General features: G+C 34.0%; 1 protein-coding gene across 2 annotated transcripts in view; it reads right to left on the bottom strand.

Moving 5' to 3' along the window:
- The window catches only part of STAG1 (STAG1 cohesin complex component), a 287,724-nt gene that overhangs the window by 101,599 nt on the left and 171,097 nt on the right, over positions 1–15,028 (bottom strand). For both annotated transcript variants that reach the window (XM_080933999.1, XM_080934000.1), the window contains exons 10-12: positions 10,699–10,822; positions 9,676–9,774; positions 1,448–1,527 (exon numbers count right to left, since the gene is read on the bottom strand). In XM_080933999.1, the coding sequence (XP_080790125.1) occupies positions 1,448–1,527; positions 9,676–9,774; positions 10,699–10,822 (303 nt within the window). The remainder of the gene's footprint in view (positions 1–1,447; positions 1,528–9,675; positions 9,775–10,698; positions 10,823–15,028) is intronic.

The following is a 15,028-nucleotide window of genomic DNA, read 5'->3' as shown; positions in this document are numbered from 1 at the left end:
ATATTAAAAGGTTTAAATTATTTGTCCAGGATATTTTAATAATCTACATAATAAAAATAGGATCAAGAAAGCATCGAATGTTTAGAAGTTCTAAATGCTGTCCATGTAAGATGACTATAAAAATTAAAGGTTTCTTTAGAGCAAATAGATAATACTAAATGCTAATAATGACAATGAAACTATATTGTACTTAATAATTAGCCTATGCAAAAATACACACCACTGTGGTCATATACACACATTTAAACCTTCCACATAAAACACACTTCAGTGAGATTTGCATACAGAAATGGAAAAAATCACGTCAAATAAATATTTTATCTTTTTGTAAGATTACAAATTAGAATAAGTTTTTTTTCTTTTTAACGTCTTACAATGTATCTATCCCTGGCTGACTTGGGACTCACAGAGATGACAACCTCTTCTAACTACTGCTGGGATTAAAGAAAGGCACTGCACAGTTCTTACATTTAAAATCATATCAAAATTTGTGGCATTTGACATGTGTATTTTAAGAAAAAAAATATGAGAACTAGCTAAGTAGGGTTTAAAAGCCAAAGAGGAAAGCATCATCTAGTGAGACATTAAGTCTCAAGTATAACATATAGTATATTAGAAAGCTACAATTATAAAACAAAAAACATAGTTATTAAGACATAAGAAAGGGAACCCAAGCAAAATCTGACATTTGAACAGATACCTAGGACAGATACGGTATCACAATGAAGTCAGAGATTACTTTTTAAACAATTTTGATAGAAAACACATTGTCTAACAGAATTTTTCTAGCTCCGTAAAAACTACAAGTAAACATTAAAAAAAAAAAAAACAATTTGCATTTAGTTTGGAGAGATGGCTTAGTGGTTAAGAGCACTGACTGCTCTTCCCGAAGTCCTGAGTTCAATTCCCATTAACCACATGGTGGCTCACAACCATCTGTAATGAGATCTGATGCCCTCTTCTGTGTGCATGAAGACAGATTCAGTGTACTCATAAAACAAAACAAACAAACAAATCTTAAAAAAAAAAAAAAACCAAACCAAACTCTCTGAAAATCTCTTCATATCGAAGCCTTGAGTTTTTATTTTAAATAGTAAATTATGACACTTCATAGATACTTTTTCTATACTGAACAAACTAACATTTATATGGAGAAAAAAAGACATCAGTTCAAATGAAAAACAACTCATATCTATAATCCCAGAACTCAGGAAGTTGAGGCAGCAGGATTTTTCCAATTTAAGACTAGTCCATGCTACACAATAAGTTCCAAGCCTGGGCTTCAGTGTAAGACCATGTTTCAAAACACCTAAAATACATTTAGTTATAAACAGAACATTAAAAAGTAAAAGCAGAACCTTTGCATGAAGTAGTTATTCAAGTACTACTTCTGAAAAAATACCCATTAAGATGTAAATATTAAACTGTTAATAGACACTATACTTACTGAAGTATCAGAGTAACCAATCGAATTGCTTCCACAGCAACATCATATTCTTTGTCAAGAGTCATTGATACAATGCGATCCTGAAAGAAGTTATAAACAAGTCAAACTTGAATAGAAAGGAGCCAAGAAAGGCTTAAGGTATTCTAAAGCATATATGGAATAGCAAGAAAGATAAAACAGAAAGTTATCACTTTTTTTGTAAACATAGTCTCACTATGTAGCCTTTGCTGGCCTCAAACTTGTAGAGATACATCTGCCTCTGCTTCCCTAGTGTGGGGAGTAAATGCATGTACTACCTTGCTTGCCTTACTTAGAAAATGTTACTCTTAATTTACCATCTTAAGTTAGTGGGGTGTGGGTTTTTTGCTTGTTTTAGACAGAAGCTTACTATGTACCTCTGACTAGCCTGAAAATTATTATGTAGACCAGACCCACTTAGAACCTACAGAGAACTACCCACCTCTTTGTCCCCAGGGCTGTCATTAAAGGTGTACTTGGAAATATTCCTCATCAACTGGAACTTCCCAAACACTAAGTTAAGTAAAATTTCAATTAAAAACATTTCAAAACTCTTTCTACAATGGAATTCTCATTTTAAATATTAACGTTCCTTTGAGGCTACAAATAAGAACTCCTATAGGGTACATGTGCTGTGAAGGAGGATATTTATCCATCAGTTTCATTGGTGCTTCCTTAAAAAAAGGGGTGGGGGTGTGAATGGTGGCAAGATGGTAGCAGCCCTATTTATAATAGCCAGAAGCTGGAAAGAATTCAGATGTCCTTCAGTAGATGAATGGATAAAAAAAACTGTGGTACATTTACACAATGGAGTACTACTCAGCTATCAGAAACAATGACTTAACGAAATTCTTAATAAAATGGCTGCATCTAGAGAATATCATCCTGAGTGAGAAAACCCAGTCACAAAAGAACAGACATAATATGCAGTCACTGATAACTGGATACTAACCCCAGAAAGCTCTGAACACCCCCAGAAACAACTCAGAGACTGTGTGAAGTTCAAGAAAAAAAGAAAAAAAAAAACAAAAAAACAAAAAAACAAAAAACCATTATGCTCAATCCTTACACACCAAGAAAACTTTGACTAATTCTGGGTTACATCCTGTTTTACATGTACTTTTAAAACCTTAATGCACATTATCAAACCTTTGAGAAAAAAAAAAAAAAAAGCCAAGCACTGACAAAAATGTATTTTATACTTTTATGCAAAAATGTTTAAAATTTGTTCATTTATCTTTGTTTTTTAAAATAAAGTTGTTAAAAAAAAAAGACCTTGGATTTTATTATACATCTTTAAAGACTGTTAATTTTGCTCAGAATGCAAATGAATTGACTAGATCCATATTAATAATTATCTTTTGAGAGGGAAATTAAATCTTGGGTCCATTTTCAGGCTTCACAGGGCTCAGGACGCAGCCAGACCTTGTGTACAGGATTTGGGTTCTTTTGACTGTCTCTGTCCTTCTTGGAATACACTCTCACTTTGCAGAGACTGAGATAGTCCTATGTTTTACACGTTGACTCATCCAAAAAGCTAGAAATGTCCATTTCTTGTTTGAGTTTCAGCCATACTGTACAAAAGAGGCAGGTACCACCTGTGTGCCAGAATCCTGCAGTTTAAATAAAAATGTACCCAGCAAAGACCAGTTATCCTACCTGTCAAATCCCTTCAAAAACCAGCATATCTTGTTTATTTTCTAGAATTTTAAAGAGCTGCTTAGTATATTTAGCCAGATAAAAAATGACCATTATCTGCAAGAGGGTCAGTCTGACAGCTACCTAAAGATATTCTTTTTTACTTTAAGTAAATTTAAACATTTAAATATTTGTTGGTAGTAGGCACAAATACATAAGTATTTCCTTACATACTAAAATTGTTTATTTTATTATAAATTCATTTTACTGACTTAATTTGTATTGTTTATAAAATGTGATTTACACTATAAAAAACAGGCTATTACTGATAGTGCACAATTCTGCTGAATTGTCCTGTGTTCTGTGTGCATCATCATTTACATTAATTTTACCTTCTGTAATTACATAAAGTCTCCTCATCTTTATATCACTGTAAGAGACCTCATTCCCACTCTCTTTTATTTCCTTCTGGTCTGTATACTATAACTATTAGTATTTAATAAAAATTTATAAATGTTTATAAATTATAAAACTATGTTTTAAATAGTACACTTATAGTTATTACACAATTACTTATTTATATAAACATACCTGGATAATTAGAATATAAACAGCATCAGAGGAAAAATTTTTGTGTTATTGCTACTATACATAATGTATAGAAACAGTGCCTGGCATATTGTAATAAGTCTATTAATATTCTGATTAAAATAAATTACTGAGTTTATATTCTAAGAAATCACTCTTAATCTCAAAAATGTCATAGGAAAAGATAGAATTCTATGTAGATGTTCCTTTGGTCAGTTTTTATATGGAAAGAACTTTACTGCACATGAACTGAAAGCAGATGTTGGTTTCAGACCGACTTGTTGGGTCTGAGGTTATGTTATGGTTACCTTACTTTTAAAGACACTACTGATTTCTAAATTCAAGGTCAATCTACAGAGAAAGATCCAGGACATCCAAGCTTAGGTAGTGAAGGAGTTAAATAAAGAGGAATCTAGAGATAATGTAATAGAACAAGGGGAGCATGGTCCAGCTCCTGTAAGCAGCAGAACTTGGCAGCTTCGGCCATGTGACTCTGGCTTTATATTTAAGAGGAGAAGTAGACTACTGGGACAATTGATGCTGGTTAGCTGAAGCTAAGAAATTGGTGATGATTTAGAAGAGACCAGAATCACTGAGGTGAAATCTTCTGGGAAGTGTTTTCTGAGAGGACAAAAAAAACTTGTGTTCCAGAGATAGCCAAGATTGTACCTCATGCTGCAGCTGTACTTGGTAATGAGAAAGAATCACCCAGGTGGTACTGGTTTTGAAGGCATGGAGGTGTCATGAAGAACAGCTGAGGCTTGGGACTGTGAGAAGCCATGAAATGCCATTGGTGAAAGTACAGCCTCAGTTGTGGTTGACAATCCAGGATTAAAAGGGTCATGCAAAGGATTTGAGGCTTGGAACCATAAAGGGAGCCTATGAGAGGCTATTGGTGAATCCTAGTTGCAACAGAAGACCCCAGTATATTAGAGATGCCAGTACCATGGGATGATTACCAAGAGCAACAGCAAAGGTGTAGTGGATCAATCTGAGCTTGAAGTGCTACAGGGGGCAGAGCTGGAGAAGTGAAGCTAGCCCTTGGAGGAGACCAGAAGATCATGTGTGGATCCTAGACATTGAAACGAAACACTGTGGCACTGAAGTTGTCTTAGAAAACCCAAGATATTTGAGATGCCACAGCCATAGGCTACCTGCTAAGGAAAGCTGCTAAAAGGAAGTAGAACCAGCCCAGGAGGAATAGGTTTGTTGCAGTCAACAAAGATGAAAATGGAGTTGAAGATCTGAAGACCACTTTGACATCAGGCATGGATATGGCAGAATTTGGAGTTTACCTAGCTGGTTGCCTGGCTTATTTCAAGGATTACAGTCAAGTGATTGGAGGGATCTCAGAAGAGACTTTGAACTTTGGACTTTTAACATTGTTGATACTGCTACAGACTATGAGGACTTTGGAAGTTGGACTAGATGTACCTTTTATTATGCTATGTTTAGGTATGGCCCCCATAGATTCTTGTGTTTGAACAAGCCTATGGGGCCCAGGGAATGGCACTATTAGAAGGGGTGGCCTTGTTGGAGGAAGTGTGTCACTCAGGGGGTGGGCTTGGAGACACTCCTCCTAGCTGCCTGAGGATGCTCAGTCTGTTCCTAGATTCCTTTGTATGGAGATGTATAACTCTCAGCTCCTCCCGCACCATGCCTACCTGGATGCTGCCATCCTTCTACCTTGATACTGGACTGAACCTCTGAACCGATAAGCTAACCTCAATTAAATGTTTTTATTTATACAAAAAAAGAATAAAAAAATGCAATGACTCAAGTCATCTGAAACCCTTATTGTTTTGCTTATCATTATGCAATAATTACACTTTCAATAGATTGCAACTTTATATACACTTTTTAAAAATTGAGAAATCTTAAAGAAAAAAAAAAGAAATGTGAGAGTTAAACTCTATCGCAGATTAATTATCAATATTTTACACATCTACTATATTCCAAACAGGTAGAGGGACAGGGTTCCTACCTATGGCACACAGAATCTTTTAAAAAAATGTAGCAGGGTGGGTGGTGCTGTCACACACCTTTATTGCCAGCACTCAGGCACTAGGAAAGCAGGTGCTTCAGTGAGTTCCAGGGCAACCTGTTCTACAGAGCAATTCCAAGACATCAAGAACTATAAAGAGAAGCCCTGTCTAGAAGCTTCCTCTGCCTACTAAAGAATTTTAAGCCAAAAGGAAAGACTTAACGTATACAAAAAATGCTGAAGTAATTTGTAGAATTATATAATTAGATCACAGCAGAAAACAATCAAAAAAATAAATAAATAAAAACATTCACCACAAGAGAGCCCTCAAAAACAACACAAATACTTGTGGATGGATGACAGACATTTGGATGAACAGTAGAGCATTGAAGATAAGGGGGGAACTAGAAAATTAATAGACTAACACAAAAACCATAGTTTGACCTATCAAAACCTTCTCTGAGTCACAGCCAAAGCAGTCCTAAGAACAAAAGTTACAGCTCAAATCTTAAAATGCAGAAATCTCCAATATATAACCCAATAATACAAGTCAATAGATCTTAGGATTTTAGAAAAAGAAGAGCCAAACACAAACCAGTACACAAAAATCATTACATAAAGAAATTAATGAAATCAAATAAAAAAAAAAAAAGGTAGAGCTAAACAGATCTCTCTTTTAAAAAGATTGACCAGATTGATTAAACCCTAGCCAAAAAAACAGAAGACCTAACCAATAAAATTAGAGACCAAGAGGAAGACGTTAAAACAAACTCCAATGTAATCTACATATTTATTAATCACTTTGAAAACTTATTTCAAAACAGAGGAAAGTTAGAATAAAAATGGGTAAAATTCTAAATTCATATAACTAATCCAAATTACAGATACATAGACTTATTATAAGCAGTGAGACTAAAGAAACAATAAAAAGATTCCCCATAAACAAAAACCCAGGAGTGATGAATTCAGAGTTAAATTCTATGAAACTAATACTAATGATTCTCACTATGTTCCATGAAACAGAAAAAAAAAAAAATTTACCATATTCATTCTATTAAGCTAGAATTATTCTAATACTAAAAGTACAAAAAGATAAAAAAAACACCTGAAAATATGTTCAAATCAAACTAAAAAACATATTAACATCCTATACCACAAATGGTTTCATCCAAAGGATGTAAGGCTGGTTTAACATATGCTCACCAATGACTATAATATACCATATGACAGACTTAAGACATATAAAAGAAATCACAGGAACATCTCCATAGAAAAAGAAAAAGCATCTGTTTTCATAACAAAAGTTATGTCAATGTTTCATAACAAAAGTCCTGAAGAAATTAATAGGACATAACCACAGAAGAATAAAAGTTTTATACACACACACACACACACACACACACACACACACACACACACACGGTAGAGAAATAGCATTTTCTTTAAAATCATGCAAAAAATAGGGTGCTTACTCACTTCACTCTTATCTTAAATTGAGCTTGAAGTTTAGAGCATCAAGACAAAAGAAAGATATATAAAAGGAAAAAATTGTAAGAAAAATGTCTACATTCCTATTTGGAGATGACATGACATTATACTCAACATTCTATAGATGCCACCAGAAAACAATGATAAATTCAGTAAAATTGAAATATACAAAAATCAACATAATATCTACTACCTTTTTCATATACCCCAACAAGCAACTTGCAAAGAATAATTAGAGAAAAAATAATCCCATTCACAATAACCTTAAAAGGAATTGAAGAGTGAGAAGGTTCAGTGGACAAAAGCATTTGTTTCATTAGCTTAGCAATATGACTTTGATCCTCCAGACACAAGGAGAAAAAAAAAAAAAAAAAAAAAAAAAAAACAAGTCTAAAGAGTTGTTTTTTTGACTTTCACACTTGAGTTATGGTGTGTAGGCCCAGCCCACAAACAACGAACCAACCCAAAAAAATTAAGTTAATAAAAAAAGAAAACTTCAAGACACCGAAGACAAAGTCTGCAGATATTAGCTAACAAAAAGACTACATCAGCGGTTCTTAGCTTTCCTAATGGTATGACCCTTCACACAGTTCCTCATATTGTGGCTCCAACTCAAATTATTTTCACTGCTAATTCATAAGTGTAATTTTGCTACTGTTATAAATCTTATTGCAAATATCTGTCCTTTCTAATGGTCTTTGGCAACTCATGTCAAAGAACTGTTTGACTCCAAAGGAGTTACAACTCACAGGCTCAGAAACACAACATTACATGCTTCTAGTTGGTAGAATTAATTTTATACGAATCATCATCCTAAATAGGAAGAGCACTACTAGAGACATCACAATACCTAACTTTGAATTATACACAATGATAACGATAAAAATAGCAAGGTATTCAGACAGAAAACCAGATGTGTAGACCAAAGGCCTAAGAAACAAACACATAGGCAAACTTTTCTAACTTTATATAAGAATTCATGCTAAAAAACAAAATAAAACAAAACCCAAAACACAATCTATTCAACAAATGATGTTGGCAAAACAAGATATGTACTTGCATAAGAACCTAGATATCCATCTCCTTTTCTACCACAAAAACTAATTCAAATGGATTAGAGATTTTAAAACCTTAAACACTAACATTATTGAGGAAAACATTTCCAGATATAGACATAAGCAAGAATTTTCTAAAGTAGCAAAGCAAAAAGCCTAAGAAATTATCTGAAATTAAAAACTTCCTTCATAGTAAAAGAATGCAACATACAGAATAGAAGAAAATTATTGACAGCTATCTATACTTTACAAGGGGTGTTAGCATCCAGAATATATAAAGAACTATCAAAGTTAAAACTGGAACTCCACAACAGCCCATCAATAAACAAACTAATGAACTAAATGGAAAACTCTCAAAATAAGAAACACAAAATACCAATAAATACTTTTAAAAATGTTAACATTCTTAGCAATCAGGAAAATTTAAAAATTACTTTATGATCTAGCTTAATCTCAGTCAAAATAATCATCTCCGAAAAAGTAAATGGTAAGTATTGGTAAGAATGTGGGATAAAATAATTTATCCGTAATTGTACAAATGTATTCTGTTGCAGACACTATGGAAATCAGTATGAGGGGGGTCTCAAAGTTAAAAATAGAACTAAGACATATCTTATTAATTTCACTCTCAGCTACTTCTGCAAGACTCTATCTTTATCACTGAAAATCCATTTTTGCCACTTTATTTATAATCAGTCAAGATGTTTTTCAACTAATAGATTATGAAACTATAGTACATATACAAAATATAATTTTATTCAGTTATAAAGAAAAGTGAAATAATAAAATTTGCAAGAAAAATCAATAAACCTTGAAATTAAGAAAGTTAACAGATTCAGAAAAAGAAATATTATTCTCATACATAGACTACATATTTTAATATTTACATATGTATATGAAAGTGTTAATAAGGAATGGGTCATAGCACTGGAAAAAGGACCACGAGAGGAGAAAAGAGGTTTAGAGGAAGGGTAAAGGGCATAGAACATGCATGATATGAAAGTTAAAAGAAGCCCATTCGGTAGAAAAATAGGGGGCAAGCAGAAAAGTGAAAGAGAAGTCTGGAGTAAAAGAATTCACCAAAAGAAGGTATGCTGAAAAATGCTGCAATGGGGCAGGAATGATGGCTCAGAGGTTAAGAACACTGACTGTTCTTACAGAGGTCCTAAGTTCAATTCCCAACAACCACATAGTGGCTCACAAACAACTGCAAAATGACCAGATGCTCTCTTTTGGTGTGTCTGGATACAACTATAATGTACTTATATACAAAAATAAAAAAATAAAAGTTAAAAGAAAATCAGAAAAATATTCCACAATGACACTAACTATTTTGCAAAACAATAAAACACTAACAAAAATAAGAACCAAACACATCACAGCAATGTCATTTGATAATATAGGTATAACTAGTATTAGCAAAGAGAGAAATATAAGTTCATCATTTTGATTCTTACCTTGAATCGATTAGTAAATAGCTCCAATTTGGGGAATAATTCTCTATTGGTATACAGGCTTTGTAGCGCTTTCAAACACTTCAGTCTGACTTCCCCTTGCTTTAGAAATACAAAGAAAAAAAAAAGAACAAAACAGTCATTTCCAGTGTGTGAGAGTTAAAATAAACAAGACTTTATGAAGAAAAAAATACTCTCAGGCTAACTTATTCAACTTATTTTATACTTAAATATAGAATTAGACTAGTAAAATAGTCTGATTCAACATAAGATTTAATAAAAACTACAATAAAAGTTGTTATTAACGTAATAACAAAAACCTTTATCAAATATTTAGAAACAATGCCTGATCATGAAATACTATATCTCAAGCTATATTACAAGGCAATTGTGCTAAAAACTGCATGGTACTGGTACAGAAATAGTCATGTGGATCAAAGGAATAGAAGATCCAGAAATGAGCCTTCACATATATGGTCACCAGATTTTTGACAAAGGAGCTGTAAACATTCAATAGAAAAAGGACAGCCTCTTCAACAAATGGTGTTGGTCCAACTGGCACTCAGCATGCAGAAGAATGAAAATAGACCCTTTCTTATCTCCTTGTACAAAGATCAAGTGCAAGTGGATCAAAGATCTCCACATTAAACCAGGTACACTGAAACTACTAGATGAGAAAGTAGGGAAAACCTTAGAACACATAGGCACAGGAGAAAATTTCCTGAACAGAATACCAATGGCTAGTGCTCTAAGGTCAAATATTGACAAATGGGACTTAATGAGATTGCAAAGTTTCTGTAAGGCTAGGGACATTGTCAAGAAAACAAAACGGCAGCCAACAGATGGGGAAAAGATCCTGACCAACCCCACATCAGATAGAGGCCTAATATCCAAGGTATACAAAGAACTCAAGAAGTTAGACACCAGGGAATCAAACAACCCTATTAAAAAATGGGGTATTTGATTGCTGCCATGTCAATATAAACACTAATAACTCTTCATCAAAACCAGAAGTCACCAACTTACCCTATCATGAAGAGTCCATCCTACGTATTTCAGGTAACTGTCATTTAGGAAGGCATCACTATACATTTTCATCCATACTCCAATTTCTTCAATACAGATGGCTCGAATTTCAGCAATTGCATCACTGGATGAGGCAGGAGAAGAGAAATCATAGAATTATACAGAAACCTGGAATGTATTCCAACTAATTTTCAACAAAGGTAAATGACATTCTTTCCTTTCTTGAGAATAGATCTTAAGTTATGAAGTCTTCAAATCACGATGTAGCTGAGGATGATCCTGAACCTTTGATGCTCATGTCTTTACTCTCAACTGCAGGGATGACACGTGATTACAAGCAGTTTTACTCAGTGTTGGAGACTGAACCTAGGACTTCCTGAGTATTATGAAAACTCCCAGTCCAATACAAATATTTCCTTAAAATTTAAGAATTACATTTATTCAATCTGCATTTAGAGGGGCTGCACATATACCATGGGATAAGTGGGAAGGCCAGAAAAAAACTTACAACAGTCAGTTTTCTTCCTCTGACATATAGGTTACAGGGTTTAAACTCAGATTGGCAGCATTGGCTTCAAGTGATTCTAGTGAAGCACTTCACTACCCCATGTGAATATTCTGAAAACTATTTTATACCAATATTACATAAGGTCTCCAACACAAATATCTTGTTTAATCTGGTTTTTATAAAAGCAGAAACTATTGACTCCAAGTGTAACAAACTGACACACTATCTCCATTAGAGCAGGAATGGCACTTAAGAGTTCTCTGACAGAACAGCCAGAGTTTCACTACTGTTAAATCATCTGAGGAAAAAAAAAATCCAATGTGACAAGTTCAAGACTATTTCTAAACAACCACTAGTCAGTATAGGCTTGCAGAATTTTTAATAAATTGAATAAAACTTATTTTTATGATCACCATAAAAATTTACATATTTAACAAGGCAAAATTATATAGCAGCCAATTATTTGAAACTGAATAATATAAGGGCTACAGAAACGGCACCATCTGCTTTTCTAGAACACCCAGCTTTGACTTCCAACATCTATAAGCAAGTTTCAGAACCATCTGTAACTTTACAAACTCCAGGGGATCTGAATGCCTCCTTCAGGCCTTAGTGGGCACTGCACTTGCCTGGTGCACAAACAGGATCAGTCAAAATATAGCCAACACATAAAATAAAGTAAAAATGTAAAACTTTTTGTAAAAATAAATTACAAAACTAAAAACCTTTGACATTTACTGAGTTGTAAGGGATTATGTAGTTTAGCTTGTATTTCTATGAAACATCTCATCACTTCATTCATATCAAAGGTCTTTCATCATCAGTTAAATTATGTTTTAGGCTGAATAAAGAATCATCCATATTAGTTAAAATAAAAAGAGGCAGAAAACCTATATATTTTAGAATTATATCCATTTCCCTCAAAACATACATTAATGTAGTTGTCCTGGGATGATCTTCCTACTTTAAGGTAATTTCTCCAAAAACAAATTAATTTTACCTTTGTTTCTTATCGGATTATTAGCTCTAAGTTTAAAAAAGCATATGAATGAGGCACAGTAGCACAGCCATTAATCTAAGAAACAATAGGCACAGGTAGGCAGATCTCTGTAAGTGCAACGCCTGATCTACATAGAGTTCCATGGCAGCTAGGTCTATAGAGAAACCTTGTCTCAAATATAAACAAACAAACAAACAAACAAACCAACAAACCTATCTTTTGGTGTTTAATCACATTTAAAATTTTTCTCATTTATTATGTTTAATTTTAAGTAACTTTAATTCTAAAGAATTAAGGTATCATTAAGACAAAAATTAGAAGTAAAATTCATCTGTAACTTTGCATTATAACACTTCTCTTTATTTATTTTCTTGCAATTTTCTGCCACCACCAAGTGCTAGGGTGTGTGTCATCATACTCAGATAAATTATTTGTCTGTCTCTTTCCTTTTAGGCAAGGTCTTATTGTATTCTATGGGTATCAACCTCATGATAATCTGAAAAACCTCAGCATCTGAAGGGTAGCAAAGCAGGTATTTAAGTGAGATCTGGGGATCAAATTCAGGTCCTTGGGTTTGTGCACCAAACACTCCTATCTGTTGAGGCATCATCCCCTAGCCATTGTGTGGTGTTCCCAAAATATGGCCACAAAAATGTGCTAATGTCTCTCTGGTATATATTTGTTTATCTTTTCTTCAGTATTAGTAACCTAAGTTACTCATCAGTGATGAATATAAAATGGTCAAAATGAAAAGTTTTGATTTCAGAAACTAAGTCAAAAAAGACAACTTCTCCACAAGAAACCTACCTGCCATATGGATACCTTTTGGGGAATTCCATGGAATGTGTAACTGAGACCTTTAAGAAAGTGTCAACATCTAGAAAAATACATTGTGAGTCTATCTGAAGAGTCCACTAAGAAACAGATCTGGTGGTGTACTCCTTTAAATATGGCAGTTACGAGAGCAGGGTGATCAATGTCATTCTGAGTCATGTTCCAAGGCAGATGAGGCTTTTAAGCAAGGTTCTGCCTCAAAAATAAAAAACAGACAACAGCAAAAAGAACAGGAACGTGTGACAGGGTCAAACAAACGGTATGCCTATATATTTTTACTTGAAAAAAACCCCCTAGGAAATGGAATAAAAAACACAGAATATACAAACTTAAAAAGGTGCTGGATTTCTGTCAGAACAGCCAACAATCTTGAGGAGAGTGAAAAAGCATTAAGACTGGTCCATGCTTACACTTCTAAGTAGCAGCACTGTGCACTGAATGAAATAAGATAACTCCAGACCATATACCAGATGGAAGTAGGTAAGAACTGAGAATTTAGGCAGGCCAAGATGAGTAAAGTTTATGCATCATGGTATTGGAGTGGAGAGTTGAAGAGAGAATGTACAAGTTGGAGATCTGTCAACTCTTCAGCCACGCATTAAAATGTCCATATATTTTTGGTTGTGAGCCTAGCCTTTAACAGCTGACCCATCAATGAGTTCATGAAACTCCTAGGAAAATGGATGGAACTTGAAGCTATCATCCAGAGTGAGGTAACCCAGTCACAAATGAACACTCATGGTATGTATTCATTTATAAGCCAATACTACCCCCCCAAAGGGCTCGGAATATGCAAGAAACCATCCACAGAACTTATGAAGCTCAAAAAGAAGGAAGGCCAGAATGTGGATGCCTCAGTTCTTCTTAGAAGGGAGAACAAAACAGGGGAAGAAATACTAGGTTAAATAGAAGAGCAGGGATTGATATACAGAGACTCTTCACCTGAAGAACCACTGCATATGCAGCCACCAAACCCAAGCACTATTGCTGATGCCAAGAATTGTTTACTGGCAGGAACCAGATATAGATGTCTCCTCAGAGGCTCTCCTAGAGTCATACAGATACAGATAAGGATGCTTGCAGCTAAACATCAGTCTGAATATGGGGATGAAAGAGCTAGAGAAAGGAATGAAATAGCTGAAAGTTTTGTACCCTCATGGGAAAAACAACATCATTATCAACCAAGGCACTGAGGTGGAGGGTGACTGGGAGAGGAAGCACCTTCATAGAATCAAGTTGAGGGAGAGGAGGGAAGGAAGTGTGTGTGGCGTATAACATTTGAAATGCAAATACAAAGAATATCCTCCCCAAAAGTCCATATATGTGAAAACAACTCTTATACAGAAAAAGAATAGATGGAACAAATCCAGAGTTGAGAGTATTTTGAGTTTTGCTTGTTATTATTTGAACACTGGGAGAAATTAGCTGCAGACTAAATATTGCTTTTGTTCTTAGCAAACCTTGAAAATTAAAAACATTTGATATTCAAAAAGAGAATATATGAAAAAAATGAAAGCACCCAACAAAAAGGAAAAAACCCCAATAATTGATATTAAATAAAAATAAAAACGAGGTATGAAATGTCAAAAATTGATCAAAAAAGGGGAAAAACACAATCTAAATAAAAAAATAGAAATTATTCAGAATACAAAACAAACTCAAACAAAATATCATGACAAAGCTCATAGGTTAAAGAAGTTTTATGTAAATACAATATCCTAAAGACTTTTGAAAAGAAAAAAGCAAGATGAAGAAAAGGATACTTAGTATCATAATAAAAACAAACAAACAAATCAACCTCCTGATAAAAACAAGAAGACAAAAGTCTAAAAGGCAATCAAAATCAAAACCTAAATTAACTACAAATGAAAGAAAATGACAATCACAAACTTCTTAGGTAGTAACAAGACAACCCAGAGACAGGGGATCTATTCTTTGGATCTATAATTCCAAAAATGTTCATCTAAATTTCTACATAAAATGTCAAA

This window comes from Micromys minutus, assembly GCF_963924665.1.
Source record: "Micromys minutus genome assembly, chromosome: 21".
NCBI lineage: Eukaryota > Metazoa > Chordata > Mammalia > Rodentia > Muridae > Micromys > Micromys minutus.
Note: the sequence above shows the minus strand (reverse complement) of the source record. Positions and strands in the feature narration are given on the sequence as shown.